Below are 26,847 nucleotides of genomic sequence, written 5' to 3' on the forward strand. Positions count from 1 at the left end.
AAATCCTTACCACCTTCTGACAAAAGCTAGAGTGGTAATGGAATATTGCACCACAGTAGAAAGCTGATCTACATCTAGTGTGTTTTCTTCCATGTTTGCAGTTGGACATCTTCAAAAATACCTGCGGTAAGAGCCATGCCCTCAGTTTAACATCATCACTCCTGTATTGCTGTTTTTAGAACTGCATGATCTCTCTGCTATGGTCAATCAGTGAGGAGGGGATTCTTCTCGCCTCACATTAGCTAGCTAAAAATTCAGTGAGTAGGCTAAGGTAGCTGTCTGCACTCCCTTTATAGACAAAGGAACGAGGTGAGCTTCTCCAGAAGCCTGAAGGTACTATTTTGTGAGGGGATGTATCATGCTCTGGGCATGCTCCTACTTTCCATTAGCTTCAGCAGAGTAGCTATAATTGCCTTTCAGTAGGTGCCTGAGTTTGAGATCACTAAGGCTAAAGGGCACGTGCACCCAGCCCAAGTCAACAGAGAGGAGATGGGCCTCGCTAACGCTTTTTATTTCTAGTCAACGTTATTTTGTGATTCACTGCAAAAATTATACTTGTCCCTGGTGTTTGCAGAATGAGTCAAATATAAATACTTTTCTTATAAAGGGTATGCTAATCTCAAACTATATCACTAAACATAAAACTCTAACCCAGATATACCTGATATCTGCCTTGTCTCTCTCTTTCACCCCTCCGGTGAGAATCCAGGGTTTCTTCTGTTGTAATCTCCTTCAGGAGTAACAGCTGAGATTTCACCCAGAAACTAGTGACCCTTTGGAGAAAGGACTGCTATGTTCCTGGGCAGCCAGTTCTGCATTTGAAGTGCTCAGGGAACTACTTTTTGTTTTGTGTATCTATCTGTGATATTTTATATTCCTCATTATCAAGACCTCCAAATGTCTCACAGTCTGCCCTGCATTTAAATTGTTGCAAGCCCTCTCACACATCACTCAGGATCTACAGGGAAAGTGGGGTAACATGACCATGCTGGATTAGAAAAAAGCACGTGTGAGGCACTGCAGACCCTGCTCAGAGCCAGGGGTCAGGACAACGGGGAGAAGAACCTGGCAGGTTGTACAGCTCTTGTGAAGGTCGCAGGAGCTCTCCTAGCCCACTCCTATGCTCTATTTGCTATCCCTGTAACTCTTCAAGGGACGAAACCGTCTGCCTAAAGGGACCTAAATAATACTGTAAATGATGAAAAACAAAATAATCTGAGCCAATTCTCACTGGCATCAATCATTTGGAGAGATGCAGCTCTATGTCTTATTCAGATCTCACCCACGACACTAAAAAAATGTATTTGGATCAGAATGCTGCCTTCTTTACATTTATGATCACATTATTTTAAGAGGTTTCGTGTCTTTAAAAGGTATATGAAACCTAAAAATGGAGACACTGTGATAAAACCCACCCCGGAGCACATCTGGAGGGTTTGAGTTTAATAAGTGCCTCTTGCATTTTCCATCAACTGATTGAACTTAGCTCCTGTTTCGTTGAACCTCTTGTTCTTCTCACTGCAAGCTGTGCTGACATGCTTTAAAAGCATACAAATAGCTTCTGCTGTGACTATCTACACAATATATTCAGTTCTGTTTTCGTTGTAATACGCATTTCAGTTCATGAATGCCTGAGCTAACAGAGGTAATGCAGAGATAAATCTCTGGTATTACTACTTGTTTTTCCGTTTGTTTCTTTATGATGCACACGATCTGATTCTTTGGCACTTCATCAACAGCATCCAAGGCTGGAGGTAGGTATAACAAAAATTAAAGTGTATAGCATCCCTAAGGAGATGCTCGGAATCGGGCTGTGGCCAACCTCATATATTACATTGTTTGAACTTTGTTATTTTATTAAGAAAATGGATTTCAGATTCATCACTGATTTAGCATCGATAGCATATGACCACCTTCCGTGGTCTGCTGAAACTTCTCACTGTGGTGGGAGACATGCAAGTGCCTGACCCCAAGCATTTACAGTCTAGGCAGGATAAAACCAGTAGGTTTCCAGTACAATTTTCCAATTTAAAGTGGACATACATGATTCATGTTGCAACCGAGGCAGTGGAGAAGCAGGCCTGAGATGCGGTGGCAAAGCTGATGGGATGCAAAACCTGAAGAACGCACATGACGCATGCAATGGGTGTTGGGCAGAAGTTGCTTCTATAGGCAGCGCTACCTCCTGGAAGAGGAGATCTCAGGGTAAGCAACCCAGCTGGAGACATCGGTGGAACATGGTCTGGAGCCTGCGGGCCTAATGGAGGTGGGAGAGCAGTTCAGAGGGAGCTCAACATGGGATTGGGACACCCTGGAGGGCAGGGCTTTAGCTGAGGAGGGCAAACAGGGAAACACATGGCCATGGGAGTGAAGAGGTGGGGAAGATCGGCTAGTTGTGTCGAGGAAGGGGAAAAAAAAAAAGAAAAAAGACCGGTTGCTACCTCCACGCAAGAAGTGAGAAGACAATGGAGGGAAGCGAGGGCCAGAAGGAGGGAGTGGGAGCCGCTAGCGCGGCGGCAGGGCCGGGGGGAGCGGGGGGCGGCCGGGGCGGCAGGGCGGGCTGCGGTCCCCGCCCGGCCGATGCTCCCGGGGCGGCCCCGGCGGCGGCACCCCCGGCCCCGGGGGAAGCTCACCGAGGGCTTTCCGCCCCCTTTCCCGGCGGCGGGGCCCCGGGCAGCCCCTGCGACCTGACGGTGTCAGCGGTGCCGCCGGTCCCTCCCGGCCCCGGCCCCGGCCCTGCCCCGCGGGTCTCGGCCGCGCTCCTGCCCGCTTTGCAGGGGGAAGCGCTGCCCCGCCCCGGGCTGGCCCCGGGTGCGGAGCAAAGACGGGATCCACGCAAAACCCGCGTCCCGCGGAGCCTCCCGCGCCGGCCGGCCGCGGCGGGGAGCGGGGTCCGGGGAGCTCCGGGGATGGGCGAAGGACGCCGCCCGGGACGGCAGCCCTGGTCCCGGGTGGGTCGGGTCCCTCCCCGCGGGCCGGTCCGCGAGTGGAAAGTTTCCCCCGGAGTGACCTCTCATAGTACGCGCCCGCTAGGAAATCTCATTCAAGTATTTTTGTCAATGGGGTGGGGGGGGGCACCCTGCTCCCCGGCCCCCGGCCCGGCTGACGTCACCGCAGAGGCGATAAATATCTGTTGATATAATTGGACGTGAGATTTGGGGTTGCGATAGCGAAACTCGGCCCATCGCCGCTCCGACGGGCCCCCATGATTTATTCAGCAGTGGATCGGGGCACGCAATCGGGCTGTCAGGAGAGCGTCAGCTTATTAGGCAAGTTCTGCGTGATTCCAGGAGAGGGTCTAAGCTATAAAAATCCCGCGCCCCGGCTCTGATTAGGACCAAATCTGATCCCAAGTTCGCCAGGAGCCGGCTCCGAGGGAGAGCGAGAGGAAGGGACGCCGGGCACCGCCGAGCCCCGCCGCGCCCCGCCGCCTGCCCTGCCCTGCCGCCGCCGCCGCCGCCGCCGCCGCCCCAGGTAGGTGCGGGGCCGTGCCCGGGCGCGGAGCGGGCTGCGGTGCGGTGCGGTGCGGGGGGCTGAGCCCGGCGTCCGGCGGGAGGCTGGGAGCTCCCCCGGCCGGGCGGGGAGCGGGGAGGCGCGGGGAGCCGGGCGCTCGCACCCCGCAGCTCCTGGGGACGGCCGCCCCGCCGCAGGCACCCCACGCACCCTCCCACCCCCCGGGTGGGAGAAGAGGCGTGGGGCTCCGCAGGGGCTCAGGCCGGTCCCGTCCCCGGGCTGTTCGGCGGAGGGCGGCCGCCCCGACGGCGGGGATCGGCCGGGCCGGGGCTGGGCGCGGAGCGGCGCGGTTCAGCAGCGGGGCCGCGGCGGCGGGCTGCGCCCCCTCCCCGGCCCCGCGCTGCCCTCCCCGCCGCCGCGGCTCGGCTGTGTAACCCCCACCTCCCCCGCCACCCCCCGTCTGCCCCCGCAGGTTTGGGCCCCGACCATGAAGATCCCGCTGCTGGTCTCCACGGGAATCCTGCTGGTCGCCCTCCTGCCCTGCCAGGAGTGCAGAGCCCTCAGCAAGAGCCCGGTAGCCGCCCGCGGGGCTCTGCGCCCGCCAGATTTCTTGCAGCAGCAGCAGCAGCAGCAGCAGCAGCAGCAGCAAACTCTGCCCGTCCTGCTCCGCATGGGAGAAGAGTATTTCCTGCGCCTGGGCAACCTCAACAAGAGACCCGCTGGCTCTTTCTCCGCCTCCTCCGGCAGCACCAGCCACCTACAGCCCGCAGCCTCCGCCAGCAACTTTGTCCGGGCGGCGGTGCAACAGCTGGAGCAGCTGCCCGAGCGCTCGCCGGGGAGCCCCGCGGAGGGCGAGGCCGAGGGCGAGGCCGTGGAGAGGGAGAAGCGGTCCGAGGAGCCCCCTATTTCCCTGGATCTGACTTTCCACCTCCTGCGAGAAGTCTTGGAGATGGCCCGAGCCGAGCAGTTGGCGCAGCAAGCTCACAGCAACAGGAAACTGATGGAGATAATCGGGAAGTGAAGCGGCCCCTCCCCGCCTTGCCAAAGAGATTCCGCAATTAGCACAAGAATAATTACACCGTCCGATGTACCATAGTGCTGCTCTGATGTCATCTCTTTATTTTTATATAGCTTTAAACCTAGAAGGGTGTGCTCCGAACAGCCTCTGTCCCTTGACTAGCATGCACAACCGTGTACCAAGTGCAGAAACACGAGTGTCGTCCGTAACTTCCCCTACCTTTATTTATTTCTCCATTTCCCAGTTATTCTAGTGCCATCGCTACGTAGGGATCTGTGAGCATTGGAAGCAATGGTGCCAAGAAGACAGGTAACTTTTCTGCTGGGGGCAGGGAGGTGGGAGGGGGAATCTCTGTAAGCTACTTTAAAGCCACTTTTTTCCTGTAAACATTTTCACAATAAAACATCTTTTCAGCGCTCGGTCGATTTTGTTGTGTAAGAGAATGTTTAATATTTATATTTTTAATAAAAGCTGCAAAGTAACCATGGCTGGATAGACTTTCTTGCCTAGCTGCCTGAGGGCTGCTCCCCCTCCCTCAGCGCTACCGGGGCGGGGGGGGTGGGCACCCCCGGCTGCGGACACCCAGAGCCGCTGGGACCTCTAAATCACCCCAGGGGATGTTTTTCCCCTCCCTGCCCCATCTTTTTCCCCTCCTGGCCCCGGGGACCCCCCTCCCCGTCCCTGCAGGCTCTCCCGGAGCCGTGCCCCGACCTCTTTTGTCTTTTCGTTCTGGCTCTGCTCGTCCTCCCCACACCCCAAAAAGGGCAGGGTCCTCCCCGCTTTGGCTGCCCCCGGCCCGGCGGCGGTGCCCAAGCCGGGTCCCTCCCAGGGGCGCTGGGGAGGTGGCTGGTGGTGCCTGTGGAGAAACTTCCCGGGAGGAACTGGGGGGAAATCCTCCAGGGTGAGCGGGAGAAAATAGGAAATCCCTCACCCCAAACCACATCCCAGGGAAAAGCTGCTCCAGCAGCCAGAGGCAATGCGGTGGTGGTACTGGTGCGGAGCGGCGCTCGCTCTGGGCTGAGTCTCAAAGCTTTGTCCAGACCTCATCTATGCAGCCCTCCAAAACTTCTCCCGCAGGAGTGTTTTCCAGGGGAAACGGAGACAAATGAGGGTTGATGTGACTCAGCCCTGCAGCGAGGGCTGGCCAGGAGCGGGGCTGACCCCTCGCAGCCTGCTAACCGGGCGCTGCGCTGCGTCTGCACTGCTTGCTCCCCCGTCCCCCGTCCTGCTGGCGCGCGGCACAGCCCCATGGCCTGGCACGGTCCCCTGCCGAAACGGTGTGCTTAGGGCCTGGCTCTGGGATCCTGGAGAGATCCACACTTAACCCTAGCGCGGAGCTTGACACCTGGTCTCCCATGGCACCGAGCACTGCCGGCAACCCACCAATCTCTCTTAAACACTACTGAGTGCTGACACCCTGTCCCCAGTGACAAAACTTGCAGTGTGTCACCTTCGGTACATCTTGCAGAGCTTCTTTTAAGACACAAATTTGATTTCATTAGACAGCTCCACATCTGCCATGCACACAGAAGAGGACATTCGTCATTTGCCTTTTCTATAGCACACCACAGGGCCTTCAAATTAAACCTTGAATTATTATTGGTGACCACCTCACTGCATCCTGGTTTCATGCAAGAACATGCCCCTTTTCCTACACGCACGGGTGACTGAGAAGACGTAGACACAGATTATGGCTGGACAGAGGCGGGCAGCGCTCTAGCATCTGCCCCACACGCTCAGAGCTGCGTCTCGCATCCATATGCAGGGGGTGGCCAGTGCTTTTGGCGTGTGCATCTTCCTCCTCCCGGCTGCTGGGCACCTTCCCTACGAATAACCTGTTGTTGTGGCTTAGCAGGAAGGGCGAGTGCAAAGGAAGGGATGGCAGCTTCCCTCTCCCCTCCCGCGTTCAGCCTCTGCAGCCGGGGAGGCACTGGTACCATGGGGACCAGGAGTGGCTGCAGGGAGGTGCTCAGACACAGCCCCGACTTGGGGGTGCCAAGGGCACGATAGTGTCACCGAAGTCACCAGCACCGACGAGCTGGGACGCAGGAGGGTACTGAGGAGAAACACTGTCTTGGCAGAGGATGCTTCTAGTGAATATCTTACCAGCATTTTAGCTAACAACATTGGTGAAGCATTTATACCTACACAGGGACACGCCAAAAAGTGAATAACAAAACATTAGCGGTGCTCAGCCTACAGCTGTAGTGATGCTATTTTCCCCTTGGAAACAAGAAATTATTGGAAAACACTCTGACTACGATACAGTATAGCAATTTGTCCCCATGCTCCCATCCCTTTTAGGACTCTGTCATCTCAAGGGCTGGGTATGATGTGGAGGTCAACTGAGTTCCTGGGAATGAAACCTGCTTGGATGTCCCTTTCCAGGCCAGTTTCTTTGTTGATTGCAGCCAGGCTGCCTGCGCTCGCGGTCCCTCCGAGGAGAAGCACACCAGAAGCCAGCCGGAGTGAGTCATCATTCATTCAGTGAGTTCAACCAGGAGAAGGAGAAGACATGACGAGCCGGCTCGTCACCCCTCTCATTGCTCACGGGAGTTTCCTCCACTCGTCCTTGAGGGGATGGTTCAGAACCAGTCTGTAAAGTAAGGAAAGGTTGACAAATGGAAGAGGAAAAGACAAATTGCATTAAAATCCTTAAGACTTCACAACACGCAGAAAACCAGAATGAAGTGGGAAAGAGGGGGAAAGGCAGGGAGCATGAACATTTGGGGAGGTCAGCCAGACTTCTAACGCCAGAGAAGTCAGAGGGACTTTTGCCATGGACAACGGCGGAGGCAGGGTTATGCCGGGTGAGCGTGTCGCACCTGTGCAAAGGGCTTAGTCCTGACTTGGACCTCTGGAATATCACCAAAGGTGATAACTGCCTGTTTAGAAGTGATCCCGAGCCAGCTTGGCTTGTGTAGCCGGGCCTCCAGATTGATGTGGACCAAAGCCAAAAGTTATTGTCAGTGCATTGCCACTCAAAATGATACTTGTTCTGCTGTCAGGAAATCTGCCTTGGATGTGTTTTTTTTTTTCTTCTTTAAAATCTTTTGATATTTATTTCACTTCAGTTTCACTCAGCCCAAGAACAGGAAATAAATAATACAGAGGTATAAGCAGAAGCTTATATCCCAGGCCAAATTTTGCTTTTGTTTGCACAGGTATCCTACGCTTACAGTAAAAAGAGGAATCTGGACATGATATGCTGCAGCTGCTAATCACAGGAATTATTACTATTTTTTTAAATTAGCTGAATATTTAGCAGGCCAGTATGATATACAGAAATATTTTCACTAGTTCCAGTGTTTTGAGATCCCTTTGGCAAAGAATGAAGACCACAGCTTTGTGATAGTATCAGAAATCCTATTAAAGATAAAATATACAAAAATGGGTGATTTGGTAGCTAAGGGATGCCTTGTGTCTTCACCATTAAAATCACAATTTAACGTGCAATAGACGGGATTTTTTTCCCTCTATATTCCTAGATATGCACATACATTATTGTACATTCTTAAAATGAAAATAGCCAATGCTGCCAGCCTTCTCTGTGCCGGGTTTCACCTTACTTTGGGAACTTCATCGTGATCTCAGGAGAACTATTTGATGTCAAGATGCTATACTTGATAGAGGGAAAGTGACAAAGCATGAAAATGACAAGGTCCTCTGAACTTTAACACATCTCAATCATTTATAATACTGTCCTAAAATGGAAAGTTACCAAAGCAGTGATGCTAAAAGACATATCCAGGAACAAACAATGAAGCAGGGATGCTTGTGAGGAACTGAAGCACGGGATGGATGATTTTCCTAAGCATTTTTGTAAGCGCTTAAAGTTAAAATGTACCACAGGAATTAGTAAGAACTAATGGTATGTTAAGTATAAATTGGCTACTGGGCTTCATTCCAGTTACTACCTATTTGAGTGTCATGACACCAACAGACAAGACAGCATGGAGGTATGAAAAAAGTAGCTCCCTATTTCTTTATATCTAATTAGAGTTCATAGCTCCTTTTTTAGATGCAGACCCTCAATTGCTCTAGACTGGAACAGCCCTACTTGTTCCAATGACATACTGAGAATCTGCTTTAATATTTGAAATGTGGACTAATCGTTGACTTAGATTCATATTTTCAAAGCAAGGCCCTCACTGCTAGTCACTGCAAAATAGAGGGCTCAGAAAGGATTTTTATGGCCAAGGATCTTGCAGAAGAGTATAGCTTTTGCTTGCTAACTTTATCATGTACTTTAATGAGAGCACAAGCATGGTGCAAAATCTGGGAGAATCAGCTGCCTACTTGAATACAGAAGTCCATTTTCAGCAATGCTGGTGAGAAGGGCCATCTCCCAGGCTTATGCAAAAGTGTTGTAAAGAATTGGGCCCACGGGGCCAGATCTTCAGCTGAAAAGGCACGTAGCTAATTGAGTCCCGATTATAGAAGAGCTGCCTCTCTTTCAGCAAATCTTTCAGCTGACATGTTCCAACCCCGATTACAAAAGTCAGGGATCAGCAGTAAATACGTGGCTAGACTTTCTGAGTCGTAAGGGATCCTGCGCTTTCTTGATCTCGGTGGATGCAGGTGCGTAGGTGGTTTATTAGTCCTCTGTGATGTTGAAAATTTTGCCTTTTATTTTTGGAAGGACAGCTGGAGTGCCTGGACTAGCTAAAAGTCATTTTGAAATTGGTTGTGCAATTTTGTGCACTGAGCCCTCAGCAGTGTGTGTAAGCAGGCATTGGACAGCCCTCCTTACTTCTCCTCACCCTGCAAAGGAATAGGACTGGCAAGAGGTTTAAAAAAATAATTTCCTGTATTTTTATCCTTTTTTACTTAAAACCACACCAGCACCTTGTCGTTTCTCTTCCTGTGCAAGGTGGGCTTCCTTTAGCACTTCCACTTGCTATTTCAACCAGCCGTTATCCAGGCATATCCATTAAACTAAGCTTTAATTTGAAGAAAAAAACTATCTATGGGCTTAAAGTTAAGTAGCTTGTTTCATAGGATTTGGACCTAACACTTTAGAAACATAAAGCACAATGTAATGACTGGGACTGGCTAGGTGACTGCATTACCTTGTTAACCAACACTGCTGGTACTGCATTTCAAACAAAACAATCTTTGTCTGCATCCCTGCCAAAACTGTGTTTCATAATGTGTTAACTCCTTCATATTCTGCTGTGATGACATCTTCCTCTGTCAGCAAAACAATGTTGGAGCTCCAACGTATTCCCACTGGGTTTGGCTGGATGAAGCATTTAGTCCCCGCACCTCGCTGGACTCAGCAGGCTGCCAGTCTGCAACACCTCTGGGTGCCTTTCCAAGAGCAACCATTTGCCATCACACCCATCTGGGAGTGAAGCAAACACAAAACTGAAAATAGGGCCATTCCTTGGCTTTTAAACTTGTGTTTTCACACTTGTGACACTTTAGTATTTGTGCTCTAAGTCATACAGCAACTGAGGTACGCTATCCTCGTGCGAGGCAAGAGACCATCAAAAGGTGCCAGGAGCAACGCTGTCCACGTTATTAAGTCTGTTCCCCTCTTCCAACGGCAGCCCACACAACTCAGAGTTATACAGTGTGCTGGGATTGTCTGAGACAAAGATTTCAGCTGTAAATTTTTACAGAAAACAACTTTTTTGAACCAGCAGGTGATTCTGAAAGGTAGAAAGCAGCAGTAGGTCCCCTCAGTGTCAATGGCATTTGGGCATCCGACCCCCCTGTAGATGCTTGCAATCTCATCCCGGATTACCTCGCTCTCCCTGTTACCGCAGCCCTACTCTGCTGCCAGAGAAAAGCTTTCTGCTGAGCATGGCACAGCCCTTGCCACATGCCTTTCAGACGGTTCAGATTCAACACTTCATTGTGTCTCTTCATTGCTATTAGGTAACTGTTGTTAAGCTTCTACCCAAGCTTTATCTTAGTCTTGGAGATCTCATGGGTAGGGCTTGTTTTTTCACATTACCTAGAATAACAAGTCCCAACCCTTGATTTGGGTCCCTAACAGTAATAAGGAATAACTAAAGTGTTTACCTCAGATTACATTAATTGCATTAGGCCAATGCTGAGAGAGTGCTGAATACTTACACTTTGATTTATATTTTCCCCTGTGGTGTCGAGTGACATCAGATAATGTTTTCAATAAGCACCAGGAATTTTCACCAGGCCAGCTCATGAAGCGGGGAGGGAAGCACACCCTGCATGACTGATGGTTGGATTTGTTTTTCCCATAAGCGAAGTCCAGGCTGGAGTTTACATGCCAATTCTTTGGAGGTGCTGAGCAACCACAACTCCCACTGAGCAGCTATTCAGCACTCCTTAACATCTGAAATACTAGAATTTGCATGAATAAACAGTATAAGGATCTCAGTGTTTAACCTGATGAGTCGTATCAAAGTTGCAGGTATTCAGCACCTTTCAGCATTTGCTTCCTTTGACAGAGCACTACTTAAATCTGTATAAGGTACTTGTAAAGGGTGTGGAGGGGAGGAAAGGGGTGAGTGGGATGGCTTTGTCATAATGTTTTCATTTATTAGGGCCCAGCAATTATCCTATTTATGCTGGGGAAAATAGGCAGGCTAGGCCTTCTAGATATTTGAAACACAATGAAGTCCACACGCTGTTTTCTGCTTTACCACCACTAATCTCCATAGCCTTTAGGTACAAAGACTGGGATCCATGTTACCAAACTTCGGTCATCCAGAAATAAGATACCCACTCAAGAAAACTGCATTCATCCCCTCTAATGGGAGTGATGAGAGAAAGGCACCACCAGAGGGTGATTTGTCCCATCCTAAAAGAAGTGTCTATAGGGTGGATTGCCCTCTGGAGGTACCTGTTTCTCTTTACTGACTCTAGAGATACTCTTGGTGACTGGGTTAGACTGAAGCTGGCTTTTAAGTAATTACACAAAAAAGATTCCAGCCAAATACTTCAGGATATCAGAAAACTGCTTGATAGGAATTGAGAACTTTGACTGCACTATAACTTTTTACAATATCAGTAACTCTTAAATTTAGAATCATAGAAGATCATAGAATCGTTAAGGTTGGAAAGGACCTCTGAGGTCATCGAGCCCAACCTGTTAACCTAACTGCCTGGTCCACCTCTAAACCATGTCCCTAAGCACCACAAAAGTGGAAAGGAAAGGTGAAGGGTGTTCATAGTCTTTTTCAGTTTGGTTTTTGTTTTGGCCATTTTTTGCTTATTTTTGATGACTTCTGGTAAGGTAGAATCTGGAGAAACCATTGTTATAATGGCCCTCTCAGAGGTTATATCACACCAACTTGCAAGGACATGTGAGAAATACAAGAAATGAGGGCTGAAATGGTTGTTTCCTCCAGGACTGTAGATCACCCACCAGTATATTTTATCCAGATTGAGCATGACTAAACTACCACAATTTTTTGTAATTAACCAGAAAACAAAAATGCTGGTTTTATACTGGCCGCAGGAAAATAGATTATGCCTTTGTTGGCAAAGCAAAAATGACCTCCTCACATTTTTTGAACAAATATGGTTCTACCTAGTGAATTTGTAGTAGTTGAACACTTTGTGTCACCTAAGTATGTTATTTCTGACCTAGTGCTGAATTCTCCAAAACTGTATTTACCATCTTGTGGAATCATGGTCTCTCTTTTGACTGAATTAATGAGAAAGGTCTAGATTTACAGTGAAATAAGTGAGAAAAGACTGCATGTCGTTTACTAGAAGGCAGTATGGCCTAGGAAAGGGGGTTATCTCTTACAACTATGCACATGGATGCACTGCTTGGTTATAAATAGCCCTTTTGTGCAGTTATATGAATGTTTTCTGGACCAACAACACTAACCAAAGGAGGTCCTGCCCTTCGGCTCCCCATCCACCTCTTCCCGCTTTGCCTCCATGGTTCACTGTCCGTTTGCATTGCTGCAGCTGTTTGCAGGGCTGTGCTAAGAATGGGAATGTCACTGGAATTACATCAATTTTTTGTTGTTTTTTTGAGGTGAAGGAAGATATTTTTAAACCTGGACCATTTGACTGATTTGATTCCAACACAGCCCAACAAACAGCTGCCTCAGCACAAATGCCATGTGACTGGTGGCATCTGGGCAGGAATAAGAAGCAGGGCCATTTGGCAAGAAACTCCTAAAGCACCTTTGCTGCCAGAGAAAAAAATGGATCTATACCCTTAGAGGCATGTGAACTACCCAATGCCTTCTCTGCCTCCTCTTGATCCAGCAGGAGAGCAAGAATGTGAATTTGTTAGAAAATGTAGGTTTGGAGAGAGAAGCAGTGAAAATACAAGCTTCTTGCTTCTACAGTTTCTGTAGCCTCAGAAAGCGAGTGAAAAATTAAAGTTAATTCTGATATTTTAGCTGGCTTGTTTAGAAACAACCCCCACTGTTGACAAGAACAGGCATGATTAAAAAATGATAGCTGGTCGCAAAGCCATCACAGAATTTGTAGGCTGTGTTTGCCTCAAATGTCAAGTGTTACACTTCTGGCACTCAACACTTCCAGGCAGCAGAAACAAAGGGAGCACAACAGGTTATTTTTAAATAGTTTAAACTTTAGTTCAAGCATTTTGTTTTCATATTTTTACGCAGTCTAGCTCCTTCAGCATAACACCTGGCAGCTGTCACATATACCACAACAATATTGTTTCAAGCTAAGAGGCTGCTTATTTTGTATGGATCTTTTCTTTTTATTAGCGGGAACCAACACAATATTTTCTGAAATAGTTGCTACAATTACCTGCCACGGAAATACATATGGTGGCAGACAAAATAATATGCACAGATAAGCTCCATCAGTCACAGCACTAGATATGACACTCTCTTAATAGTGGTCAGTAATGAATTTTAAAAGTCCATTGGGAGGAAATGCCTTTCTTCAATAGATTTTCATTATATTGCAATTAACATTATGTGGTTAATGTCTAATGCAATGTCTCACGTAATGACCTTAAAGAGACCAAATATAGTTCAGAAGATAACAGCTCAGCTAGCTCAGTATAGGATCTGCCCATCTTCCATGGGATCCAAAGGTCCAGACACTTGAACCAGTGGTGAAAACAGCTTTAGAGAATGGTGCGAGAGAGCAGCTTTCTTCTGTTACTTGAGACAAAGGAAATACAATTCCCATATTTATGTCACCTATCTTTTCCATGGCTCAAACGAAAAAGCCAGAAGTAAGATACTTGTTTAATATTTCACCCATTGCTGCATCTCACTGGCATTACTTTTTGTTGAGAGTGATTAACTACAGATTTGCATAAAACCTAGTCCTGCCACTGTCCAGGAGAACGAAGGAAACCCAAGAGGAGAGTCTTACAAACATGTGAATGTTAAGGCTGCTTGATCAGAACAGTCTTTCCTGGATCTATCCACACGTCATTCTTCGTTCCTCTCAGAGTGAAGTTTTTGAGGACCTCCTGATCAATGAACAATCTGACACTTCTGCTCCCTTCCAGCCCTGCTGGAGAACTGTCTAGCAAAGGAAGGATCATCTTGAGAGGGCGTAGAAGTGGTATGCACTGGCCACCAGTGCCAGAAAGCTACTCATGGCTACCAGTTCTCCCCTCTTCCCCCTAATTCTGCTTCATCGGAAAAGTAGATCAACAAGTTAAACGTGAAGTAAAGACCTTCCAAGAACTTCTCGGTGGCAGTAACGCATCTAGTCCATGTCAGAGAAACTTTGCTATTAGCTTTCAGGGAGAAGTAGCAAACCTAGTAATGGTTTAACGTCATGTTTGTGTCTGTCATGTAGTCTTTCCTTTGAGTAATGCAGAGTGTTGTAAATGAAAGCTTTTTCTTTCTCTGCAAATGGTATTTTTGCAAATCAATGAATGAGACAGAGTGCCAGTTCAGACTGTGACTCACCCCAGAGCTCCATTCACAGGATCAGATAGTGGAGCCAGCATAGCTGGGAGGTGTGTAGACACATACCATGCTTTGGAGGTTGGAGCACTGCTCACATCTGAGTGACTGACTTAGCTGGGCTGTTGTAAGTATGCCGGGGGTGGTATATGTGAGCTGTGGACACAGCACAGCTTCTCTGAGAGACAAAAGCACACTGATGGAGATGCAGGAAGAAAAGCTGGAATGTCAGCTAAAGCAACAGGTTGCCATTCTTTAAAGCCACGACGTAACAGAAAAAAGAAAGTCTTGGCCACAGTTAAAACATTTTTTCCCTGATCACCTGTTGCTGCTGCCCCTTTTCCTTTGTATGGTCATTTTTCCATGTCTTCAGTTGCCTGAATCTTCTCCTAACTACGACCACAGCAAATGAAGCTGGTAGCCAAGGAATGACTCTACTTTAACAATAATACTTTGCTCAGTGAGCAGCACCGTGACTTCCTGGACAGACGGCTGCTGTATCATGTCTACACATTGTAATCTCTGCTCACCCATTAGCAATGCTGGCTTGCTTGCACAGCACTCAGCCAGCCGATGAGCAAGATATTAAATCAAGTTTCCTTCTGCCCATCTTGCACTGTTCCCAGGTGAAGTCCAAGGAAGCTGTGATAAATACTGCTCTTAAAGTCCCTGATTCAATCACAGTTATTGACCAGGTTTTTACGAAATATAGAGCACAGATCACAGGCAACTGACCCCAGAGACAAGCTTGGAACTGACCTGCATCTGGGTGGCCACCAATTCCATTTTTAAAAAAAGGGAATCTATTTATTTTATAAAATTAAATTACGAAATTGTGCATAATTATAAAAATTAATGCATTTAAAAAAATAAGTCTAGTGCCAGATGTTGAAAAGCCTCACCAGCACTGATGGGGGCAACAACAGCTACCTTTCCTCAGTAAGGCATTTTGTAATAGAGCAAGTCATACAGCAAGTGTTTCATCATGAAAAATAGCCATTTCTTCTGTGTGCAGAAGTGCTGAGCCAGGAGTGCTCTGAGAGATTGGGTCTGTATTTCAATCACCACCTTTGGTGGTTGAGATAGACTCAGGCGGATTTTATAGGGTGCTCTCTAAATTAAAAAGAGCAATGAGAAATTCAGATCACTTATTCTCCGGGACTGTAAGATCCTCATTCTCTGCTCAGTCAAAGGTGTGACATCCATGTCGGCTATCTGCATCATGGTTTGAACATCACAGCACCGATCTGTCTCCATTGGCCAGTAGCCTGGGATAACAGGTTTTCTGAATTAGTCACTCATCTCTTACTTAGTGACCTGGAGATTATTGTAAAGATGTTAGGAATACATATCAACTGGGAAGGGATCTAAGACTGCATCAGCACTGTTTGATATGTCCCTCTCTTTTTTTCTGTTTAATTTTGGCTATACATGCAGCCCCCAACCTGTGTCTCCATTTCAAATGCCAGGTAGGTGGGCACCAAATCCTGCAGGGTGCTGCGGTCCAGCCCCTTGCCTGCTCACAAGTCCAGAAAGCCTAGAAGTGGCATGATACAATATCCAAAGGACTCAGCCCCAGTTTACTAATTACTGCCAGTGGGATTTCAATCACATATGCTGGTATTTAAATATTGATCCATCTCTAATGATTACAGGATTACAAACACTGCTTTCTGTAGACGAGTGTACAGCTACACTGAAAGCCTGAGCTGTCTCAAGGCAATAGGATGACAACTAACCAAGTATTTTACAAACAGATGGCTTATGTTGTTGTGACATAAATCTACTGTAATGTGATGTAAACCAGCAAGAGTTCATCCATGATTAAGAAGTATTTTTTGTTTACACTCTATTTTCCTTGCCGAATGCCCTAACAATGAGCAGAACGAGCGATGCTTGGAGGAGGAGGTTGAGTGGAGGTAGGATTCAGTATTTAAATAAGCTAGTTGCAGAAAGACAACATTTAGGTGAGCCTGGCTTTGTATTAATTTGAACAAGAGAAATAATTTTGTCCACGCTGTCATTGTGGAGGTCCTTTTGCTAGTAATGGATTGAAATAAATGAAACACACATAAATCAGATGGTATCTATGACTCACCAGACAAATCACAGAGCAGACTATTTGAGGTAAAACTTCAGGTGAAGTATTTGCCACTCATATTAATTATGAGAAACTGTTGTCTGAAAGCCGGTCTTAATGCAGTGCCCTCACGACTCATCACTGCTGCCTCTGAATCACTCAGATAATTCTCAGAAGCAAGGGAGAGAGAGGTGTTAAAAGGGGAACAATCAAGACTTTCCTGATTTTCTCTGCATGTATTTGCTCAACTGAGGGGAAAAAAAATCTCACCTGAACCACAAAGTCAAGATGCAAAATGGAAATTTACAGGCAGAATTTGCCATCAACTAAACATCAGCCTGAGTGGCCTCAGACCCTGCCGCTATAACTGACTCCCAACTCGCTAAGTCCAATTACAGCGAAGCAAAGGCAGAATTTTTGGACCGTTAACTGAGATTCTTGCATCTAGCATTTGCCCTGTATTTCAGCTACAGGCTGAACACTTTTTTTTTTCCTGAGTGAAATTTAAGAGATGTTCAGGAAGAAGCTTCAAACAGAATTTAATTTGGGCTTGCATACTAGCTGATTCATGGGTCTCCTACAAAAGGCTCAGCTTTGCGGAGGATAGATGACCCATTTTTCATTCTGTCAAAATTTACAGATTTTTTATCTGAACATAAATAAACCCATCCAGTTTTCTACCCAAGGAAAGATATAGTACAAGTATATCCAGACGTAGATGGTAAATACCAAGTTGACTTTTGCTCTCCACATTCCCAGATCTTTCATTAGCACTACACACAGGAGTTGCAGGGAGCAGAGAGCCTTCAGAGCAGCAGCTGGCTGAGAGAGAGCTGCCTGGGCTGTGCCTGCTGCTGATGCTAACAAACTTCTTGTCCCGCTCTGGAGGCAAACTGTGGGAAGGCCATGTCAGGTGGGCCGGAGGGGAGGGAGACCCTCGCTTAGCGTCGTTCCCACAAGATCCAGCCTTGCAAGACTCCCTTCTCTCAAGCAAGCAATCCCCTCTCTTGGAGTAGTTGGCTTGAAGAGGGAGACTTAGCTTCCTTACCTGAGCAGATTGGCAAGACTGAGTTTCCAATTTGGAGAAAAGAAAGGCAATTATTTTTTGCGTACCACCGCCACGCTCGTGCAATCGTTCCAGAGCAGCATTGAGCTAAAATGTGGGGCTGTACCTTTTATAGAGTGATGGAAAAGCAGAGGTACATGGACAACGAGCACAGCGTGATCTCTCTTGGGCTTATTTTGGTTTCAAATGATCTTATTTTGTCCGTGTTGTCTGCATATTGACGTGACAACCAATCAGCTAAAACTTAGCTAAGTACTGACCTCTCTGACATGTGATTTAAAGCTGTCTCATGGAAAAATATTTGAAGGATCACGAGCTGAAATTGAAGTATTCAGCAGCAGGGCAAAGAGAACTACAGTACATGAATACAGAGAGGACTGTCCCTATGGTAATTCGGGCAGATGGCATAAGGTTGCAAGCAGGTAAAAGAAAATTTAAAAACTAATGAAACAAGATTAACATAGGCCACTCCATTAGTATTTCTCCTCCCAAAGAGCTCAGTCCTGATTATATTTTATATCCTCATGGAATTAAAGCACTGTACTTACTGGCAGCAAAGGGAAATTAGATCAGAATACTGTTTGTGGATGATTAACTTGCATTTCCTTTCAAACTAAAGGTATGCGCTTCAGTCCTTCGGAGCCACAGACAGCCACTTCTTTGATGGGGAATGTGAGGAACAGAATATAAGGTCCAGTACTTCATCTTAGGTGAAATAAACTGGATAACAAGAGACCCAGGTGAATACAAGACTTTCATAAACTCTCACAAATTTATATGGTGTCATTGCATGAGAGATGTTACCTACAAAAATCTGATTAGGGGAAAAAAAATTAACAAATTTTTCCTTATGCATCCATTTCCTCTGTATTTTAACCAGACTGAAATAATTTGAGCAGATGTAAGGTATTTTGTGATCTCCCTTCCTCCAGTGACAACACAAGAAGGTTTTATTATAAAATACTCATCACTGCTCATTTTTGGAATTCCTCTATTACAAAGTGTGGGATAGAGTGGTTCTGAACGTGAAGACGTTTTTAAGGACTACACATTTCCGGAAAGTGGTTTTACTGTTCTTGAAGTGCATGGATTTCTCTAGCTATCAGAGGTCTGCACAAGGGAATTAAAAGGCAGAACTTAGGGCCAGCTTTTCACATTTGGTTGCCTAAAGCTGGGCAGCAAGAAGGGCTTACAGACCTGGCTTGACAGCTATCAGTATTGAGCATTTGCACTGTTAGAAGTGACAGATAGATGTTCAGCACTCCTGAAAACTAATCTTACTACTAAGGATGACTCAATGCATATTTTTTAGAATATATGTAGAAGTCAGATTTCCAAGAGACTGCAGGGCCATATACCCCTTCAGGTGCGCCAGTCCAACAGTTAGATGCCACGAGCATTTACAAACATACACAGCGTTCTTCATATGCCTAAACCTCCACACCTATATGCCTTGGTAGCATCCTCCAGATATAAACAGTACAAAAACACATGCCTGAGTCCTGAAATGCCAAATGGGTGAATGAGTTTCTGAAGTCTAATGAACAAAATATGTATTCTTCTTCCTAGCTCACTCAGCGTGTCTTCTGAGACCAAACACAAGAAGACAACTTAAGACTTGGTGAAGACTTGCTTCACCTCCTTCTGTAACTCATCACACAGTTTGTCTCTAACCTCTCTAAGTTTTTGTTTTGGATCCAAGATCTGTTTCTCCCAAGCACTGGAAAGGGCTGCTTGTTAATGTCTATGTCACCCTTCACTAATACATTACTCCCCATGGTGGCAAGGCAGCTCATTGATGCTATTCCCGCGCCCTGTGTTTCAATCGTTCACTCCCAGTTGTCATCCACAGAGGCTGAGATTCACTTCAAAAGCCTCCCCCCAACTTTAGATGCTCAGGCACCTGGGTTAGGAGCGATGTCACCTTACACACAGCAGGCAGATGTGAAGATGTGCCAAGTGAGAACCAGCAGCAGCTGGTGAACTGTCTCTCACTGGAGATGCCTCCTGTCCTCTGTCAGCCACAGAAGCAGCCTGCGGTGACTATGCTTCTGACTTAGGCACTCCTTGAAGCGGGATACAGCTCTCTAGTGCAGAGTTATCTATTTTGTTCACGCTGAATCATCTCCTTCCGTCCTTTCTTAGACCAAGCAATCTGTACACCTGTGGGCTGCACCTCCTGTTGCCATATCCCTGCCAATACACCCTCCTGCACTGTGGAGGAATTTTCTTAATGCGTCGATACAATTTCTTAGAGTGCAGTGGCCTTTAAATAAAGTAAATTTTGGGAATTAATAGTTGGAACTGACCTCTTTTTGCGGCTGAAAAAGAAGGAAATCCCTATCAGTGCATTCTATTAAAATAGCCTGAAAATAAATTATATGCTGCTTTTATGATGACAGTCATGCAGATTTATATTATTATTATAAACTATTATCACAGTTATTTAAAGTAATTTTGTTATTTGGCTTTCAGGGGCTTATCATACAAGAAGAAAAAAGGGCAGTGACCTGATATCTCACATGAAAGATAAAGACACATGAACTGTCTAAACAGCCACCTCACTACAAACGGAGAAAATCATTTTTATGCGAATAGAGTCTGAGACCAAAATGCCTTTCTCCCTCACCTCCTTTCTATTTCATGATTAAATAAATCATAAAGCTGTCACTAGAGACCACGTAGAAAGAGGTCTCAAATGGTAGAAATGAGAGCTTTCTCCATTTGTCTATTTTTAATTTCAAAAGGTATTTTGAGTTAAAAAAGAAAGAGAGGGAAAAAAGAGCATAATGCTATTCGCATGCCTGATTTCCCAGGAGTACAAACACGCTCTATGTCCTCTTGTAATAAAACAACAAATTTTCGAAACCAAAGACAAATAAATGAAAATTAAACTATGATCTGTAAATTTAATTGAGATTCACAGTGTCTGATGCTTTTCAAATTCAAATTGCCATAAGACAGTGCATCTTTTTGCATAACTTACGCAGCTAAAGCACAGGTGTAGCTTCTCCCCTCTCCCTTTTTTTATGGAGAGATATACTTCAGTCATAGTGCTGGAATTTTTGCACATAAAAGCTGAATAATAATTTATCATTTTTCATAGATGCACCAGATCATGTTGTACAATGCTTAGAGCGCAGTACAGAAAGTGAGCAGGGAAAAACAAACATTTTTGTGTTGAAGAATAGACCAAAATTGAATTCTTCTTTCATTAGGGCAAATACCCAAAGGTAACTACAGTCGTTTTGCATCAGATGTTTTTGGTCTTCAGAAAATAAGATTAAATGCCCCAATGGTAACACGGAATTCTCCGCAGATCAGCCATATCACTTTGGAAATTGAATATACACATATGTCTTACCTAAGAGGGGTGTGAATTTGGAGCTGGAAGAACTAAATCATGGACAGTGTCTGCCAAAAAAGAGCTACTCCAGAAGAGATGTTATGGAATAGTTGAGGTTTAATTTACAGTATTTGCATTCAGAACAACTTCACTGGGTAGTGAAGTTCTTAGTCTTTGATCTTTTAGATATTTCAGCTCTTAATTAGTGTGACCTAAGGAAAAAAAGCCTTTGCCTTCAGAATAATGTTTTTTAAGCACAGATATTTAAAAACGCACACAGAGCCTTGGGTGTCTAAAGGGCTGGGATCCTCCCCAGCTGCATGGGGATGCATTTCAGGGCCATGTTTGGTACTCCACGCTCACTGGGAATATAGGAGAGATGGCTTCGGATGTTTTTTGATGGAAAAAGGACCTGAAGAGGAGTCCCCAATGTGTGGGGTGTGCTGTGTGGGCTGGGGTGTGAAGGGACTCTCTCCACGGCAGTGCTCCCTTGGAGGGATGGCTTGAGCCCTGATTCATGGGGGCCTCCACGGAGCAGGGCTTGAGCCATCCCCCAAGGGACCACTGGCAGTTTGCTCATAGTGGGAATCCCAGCAGCACGATTATTCACTGAATTTTTCTTCCTGACGTTTACCCCTCTGATGACAACCATTGCTCTCCTGATCTTCCTCCCCCGTTTGTTGGACTGAACAAACTCAGGGTTCTTCACATCTCCTGTTGACCCACAGGTTCTCTATCCTGCTAGTCATCTGAACAGCAACTGAAATATAAGCCCATATATCTGAGGGAGTAAATGTCTCTTCATTCTGAACCAGGGAAATGCAATGTTTAACCATGCAGGAGTAAGCTGAAGGGTGGCGTTTGGAAGGTGCGAGGAAGAAATGTGGAAGTACTGTGAACTAGCATGATGTTTTTGGATGGGAAGAAAGGGAAAAAATCCTTTAAAACCATGTAGGAACATCACCAGAGACACTATTTTAACTGTTAGTTAATGGTAAAACAAAATATTTCCTACCCATGAAAGTACAAATCATGTATTGAATCAGATTCCAAAGATGATGTAGTATGATAAGAAATGCCAAAAGTGATATGCAGAATGCTAACTCCTGTGAGAAAATAAGAAGAGTGCTTCACCAGTGTTGTCATGACATGAACTAGTCATTATCACTACGTTCAGTGAAAAAGCTCTGTTTCCACAGCACTTTTCTATGATATCCTTTAATTGGAGGAAGGGAGCAGAAACAATGATATAATTGGAGGAAGGGAGTAGAAACAATGATGTGAGGAACACCAGCTGGGGTTTTAAAAAAATAAACAAATACGGCATTTCAGAGTGGGTTGTGCAAAAATCACATGCAGGAAAAAAACAGAGTTGAAGTTCACATACGTAAAAATGATCACTGCCACAAGACAGAGGCCATTTTGTTCGTGACATAGACACATTTCAGCTCAGATCTGCAAATCTGACCATGGCGTAATGTTGCGGCATCACCCTTCCTAGGTTGGTCACTCTGCTTTTTCTATTCTTCAGCACACTCTGCACCTTTCTGCTTTCTGAGCTTTCCTATCCCTTCCTCTGTCTCCAGCCCAGGGGCAACTCTATCCTCAGCTGTGTCCCCTGCTCCTTCCTCCCCCTGTCCCCAGAACGACGTGCTACTCTTCTCAACATCCTCCTCCTCCCAACATGTCAGTGTCGCTTGTGATCTGGGAAAATATCGAAACCCAGCACCCCCACATTCACACGTCAACAGGAATTGACATCTTTCCCACGCGCCTGTTGTTATTCCCGGTACCTGATGATGAAGACAGCTGGGTACCAGGTTGCTGCTTCGGTGTGACTGAAAACCATTGCCACTGTTTTTTCAGACAGTTGGCCACATCAAACCTTAATTTTGCTCCTTTACTTGCTACTGGTAAATTAGGACCCAGGGAAGCAGACCACAGTCAGGCAAGTTCCCAGGGAATTTACCCAGTAAGAATTTTACCTGCCTATGGTGAGGCTTGGCTGTCCAATCATTAGTGGAACTGATACGAAGAAATAGCAGCAATTAATTTCACTTTGAATTTACCTGCTTTTGCCAGCTCGTTTGGAATATGCTTAAGAAGATAAGGTCATAGCAGATTTGGTAATTTCAAAATATTCTTTTTTTTTTTTTTTTTTATTCCACTCAAATACTCTGAAATCAAACCCTGACTTGAAAAATAGCTACTGAAATTTGAGGGTCAAACATTGCTTTTGTTAAGATTGAAGATGGTGAGGATCACTGCACCAAATTCAAGTGTCATTGACTAAAGCCTCCAGTTAAAAGGTAAGTGCCTATTTTATCATATCTGTGTGAATGCCTTCTTCTTCTAACTTTTTCCCTGCCATGTGATGGTTTATCATGGTAGGTCTGCTTATGTATGCTGAATGGTTGACTCCAACTTTAAAGGAAACTGCATGAAATACTTACTACCCACTTGTGCTTTTTCACACACACACACACACAGGTAATCTCCTCTTGTCGCACACATACAGGTAATTGCTTTTTTAAAACATATGGCTTAAGCTTGTAAATCAGGATGGTCTAATTTAGAGAGTGCTGATCATGGGCTGGTAGCCAGGCACTAGAGCAGGAGCAGGTATAGTGTGCAAATCCCCCATGCACAGCTCCCTCAGCTCTGTTTCTTGGATCTTTGACCCATGTGGAGTTTGTACACGTATGCAGAAGAAGATATATTCAAATTCAGGTTATCCCAACTCTAAAATTGTCATTTTAAGGGAAACTCCCTCCCATACGCAACACATCAGTTTCTGTTATCCCATCATGCTGCTGGTAGTCTAGCACAGAACTGGAATATATTATCTTCCTGCTCTCCTTTAATCAAGTCCCAGTAATCCTTGGAGGAAACCCTGTTCAACAGATCTGAACCCAGGAAATCACACTGCTTACTGAGAGGTAATCAAACACACAAGAAGGCTCTGAGTATTTGCATAGCTTCATGTTCACATGGGGAAGCCATATGCTCCAGGTGCAGCCAGAGAGCTGCAGAAGGCAAAGCCAAGCCATAGCTGCTCTACCAGTGGTGGTAGGATGGCTTATGATGTACATAGGCTTTCAACAGGTGACGAGAGTAATCTCATGCACAGGATTTATCTGCTACTAATGCATGCAAATATCTGATTGCGCAGAGGCATCGCCAGCCTCTCCAACAGCTCCTAAGCGTGTGTGTGAGCAACTCGGATAACAGCTCGCACAAGCGAGGTGCACTGGCAGTTAAGCACAAGCAACCGTCAGCATGCTACTCTGAAGCTGAAAAGTCAGCCTGTCACATATTGAAACCATCTGTAAATCCAGTGGATTTGCTGAAATGACAATTTATACTGTTTCCATATTTCTGAAATTATTCTTATTCTTGAGCATGCAGAGGAAAATTAAGTCACATTTTCCTTAACAACTGCTGTTCCCGCCTTCCTGCATGTCACAGCCCGCTGGGGTGACTTCGGTAGCACTGACCTTGGACGTTGCTGCAGTGGCATTACTTTCCTTACCACTCCCCGGTGCGTTCTCCTCGATCGCTGATGCTGCTGGGGCTTCTGTCTTCTTTGCACTTTTTTCCAGAGAAACGGGAGGCCCTACTTTCCCCAACCCACTCACCGGGGTTGAGCTTGGACTGCTTGGTTGCCGCGACTGAGCCTTATACCAGCTAGGGTAAAACAAGGGATCGATGGTTTCTGCTGTGGCTGGCACTTGACTGTCAGACTCTGGGGTCTGTTGAGAACCACTTGGTGTCACAATCTCATCCTTAATCAGGACAGATAAAGAGAAGAACAAGCAGAGTGCACCATGTTACCTTCCTGCCATAGCCACGTTGCTCTGCATGCCGTGTTTGTTATATCTCACTGCAAGGAACAGCTTTGTTCTAACATATGATCTGAAAGAATTGCAATCAAAATGCGAAGCAAAAGCAACTATCATTTGAATAACACAGATATGGGAAAGAAAATAAGTTACCCAAAAAATAGAATAGAAGGGTAGAATTAGCTGGGAAGGGGATGCTGACTGAGAAAGGAGTGAGCAAGCGGTTCATTAATTCAGATAAACACCCAATTCAATCCTAAAAATATAAGAAATTCTGCCTAAGAGCCCCATGAACCGGTACCAGCCATGAACGATGGGTGTAGGTACCTTGAATGGCTTGTTGGATTTTGGGTTAAGAACGACACATTTGCCAATGAGTCTGTTGATATGAGCAGTCAGAATGAGGGGAATAAAAAGATACTGGGGAGAAACATTTGCCCACCAGCCTTGCTATCAATGCTATAAGCCAAGCACAGTTGCTCTGCCAGGAAGAGGAGCAGCCGTCTGAACTGCACCTCTTTACCTGCATCAGGCTCTCAGGGCTCACCCACACAGTACCTGCTATCACCACAGCATTTCTGCTTTGCCTTTCTTACACCTGAAGGCAAAAGCTGAAATACAGGTATCCCACACACCGCAACACCCATGTGCCATATCTGACTCCACGGCTGACCGTCTCCTAATGGCATTTTACAATTGCTACAGCAGCATGCTGTACCTTTCCCATTTTAGCCTTAGAAGTGAGGGACTTCACGTCAGTGGGCAGAATTGCTTATGTCTCGTTCTTATTTGCATAAAAACCTACATCAGTTAGGCGACCTAAGTTTAGTTAAGTCAGTGCAAATCCTCAAAAGGCAAATTTAAAGGTTAAATCAATAAAGCCTGGTTTAAGGGCATCTTCACACAACTGGTGCAAACTCACGTATTTTTTTAAATCAAAGCAAGAATGAATCTATAGTATTTATTTTCCCTTGTTTTATGTGGGGAGCTTGCTACAATCAAAGATTCTTTATGTGCTCTCTTGTTTTCACACTGGCCTCCTCAAATATCTTCACAGCAGCCTTTACCCACTCAGCAGCTTCACTGGGTAAATTGCATAAGAGGAGAATTTGCTAATTTAATTGTATGTATGGCCAGCTAAAGTAACACATGAAGTGTATTTTTTTTATGTAGGTCTTTTAGAGTATGTGGCAATTATGGTTTCATTCAATCACATTCCTTAAGAAAAACTGCTGGCCTAAATTATTCACACCCTGAATCTTTTTGCTGCTAAGTTTTAAGAGGCAGTTTCCTCTCCTGTTTGGTGTATGATATCCCTGCATGCACCTGGACGATATCCCTAGGATGACCAGAGCAGAAGGCGGCAAATGCCATTCACAGAAAGCGGCAAATGCCATTCACAGAAAGCAGATTAGAAGTACGATTTAAAAATTGGTGGTGGAAAGCTCACTAAATCCAGAGGGAATGCCAGATTCTCTTAGTATCAATATTTTACCAACCATTTCATTTATAATAGTTAGTCTGAGTTAAGTCACAGCAAGCAGAACATCCATTGTAATGCGCTTAACTCCCAAACTGAATCTCTTATTTATATCTTATGTACTCCATATATATCTCAATTTATCCATCAGTGTAATTTTTTGCCTATCAAGTGATATATACGAAGGTCACAAGGACAGGGTACAGTTGTGTATATGTGTACAAGGGCAATAAAAAATTTTGCTCTCCAGCGCATCGACTCCCTTAGCCACGTTCCTAACATATGGTGCCTACGGGCCATAGGGGAGCATTTTCTTGCTCTGCCAGGGTGCACTCGGCATAGCTGGCAGGGCAGCGGGGCACTGGGACCACTTACCTGACCAGCCGGAGCAGCGGGCAGTGGCACCGGAGTGGGTTCGGCCGGGGGCTCTCCCGCTGCGCTCTGCGGTTCAGGGTCCTGCTGAGGTGGCTGTGGTGCTCTCTCAGCCCCTTCCTCCACCTCTTCCTGCTCATCCTCTCCGGATGACTCTGTGTGGATTTCATCCAAATCTTCACCATCCACTGTCTCCTCCTCCTCCTCTTCCTCCTCCTCTGATAGGATACATGTAGAAGTACAGGGTTGAGCACCACATGAAGATGGCTACAGTCTTTATGTAATTAAAAAGCCATTTACAATTGCATGGCAAAGCTACTGATAGTCTGC

At 45.9% G+C, this 26,847-nt stretch overlaps 2 protein-coding genes across 4 annotated transcripts in view; one reads left to right on the top strand and one right to left on the bottom strand.

The window, feature by feature from the left end:
* The first annotated feature begins 3,176 nt into the window (after positions 1 to 3,176).
* On the top strand, positions 3,177 to 4,474 carry CRH (corticotropin releasing hormone). Its single transcript, XM_087752230.1, has 2 exons — positions 3,177 to 3,474; positions 3,926 to 4,474. Exon 2 carries the CDS (start codon positions 3,941 to 3,943, stop codon positions 4,472 to 4,474), a length of 534 nt encoding a protein of 177 aa, XP_087608356.1. The 5' UTR covers positions 3,177 to 3,474; positions 3,926 to 3,940.
* A 78-nt stretch (positions 4,475 to 4,552) lies between these two features.
* Positions 4,553 to 26,847, bottom strand: part of TRIM55 (tripartite motif containing 55) — a 39,445-nt gene continuing 17,150 nt past the window's right edge. For 2 of the 3 annotated variants that reach the window (XM_009471645.2, XM_087752220.1), the window contains exons 8-10: positions 26,521 to 26,735; positions 24,321 to 24,608; positions 4,553 to 7,067 (exon numbers count right to left, since the gene is read on the bottom strand). In XM_009471645.2, the coding sequence (XP_009469920.1) occupies positions 6,948 to 7,067; positions 24,321 to 24,608; positions 26,521 to 26,735 (623 nt within the window). In that variant the 3' untranslated portion in view covers positions 4,553 to 6,947. Of the gene's footprint in view, positions 7,068 to 21,838; positions 21,930 to 24,320; positions 24,609 to 26,520; positions 26,736 to 26,847 lie in introns of all 3 variants that reach the window. The other variant, XM_087752211.1, reaches the window with a different exon arrangement.

Source organism: Nipponia nippon, unplaced genomic scaffold, assembly GCF_047370975.1.
Source record: "Nipponia nippon isolate SJK-2023a ecotype South Korea unplaced genomic scaffold, ASM4737097v1 scaffold_1, whole genome shotgun sequence".
NCBI lineage: Eukaryota > Metazoa > Chordata > Aves > Pelecaniformes > Threskiornithidae > Nipponia > Nipponia nippon.

Bases quoted from the DNA above. Each gene is read 5' to 3' on its own strand.
- CRH (XM_087752230.1), top strand. From the start codon at position 3,941: ATGAAGATCCCGCTGCTGGTCTCCACGGGAATCCTGCTGGTCGCCCTC.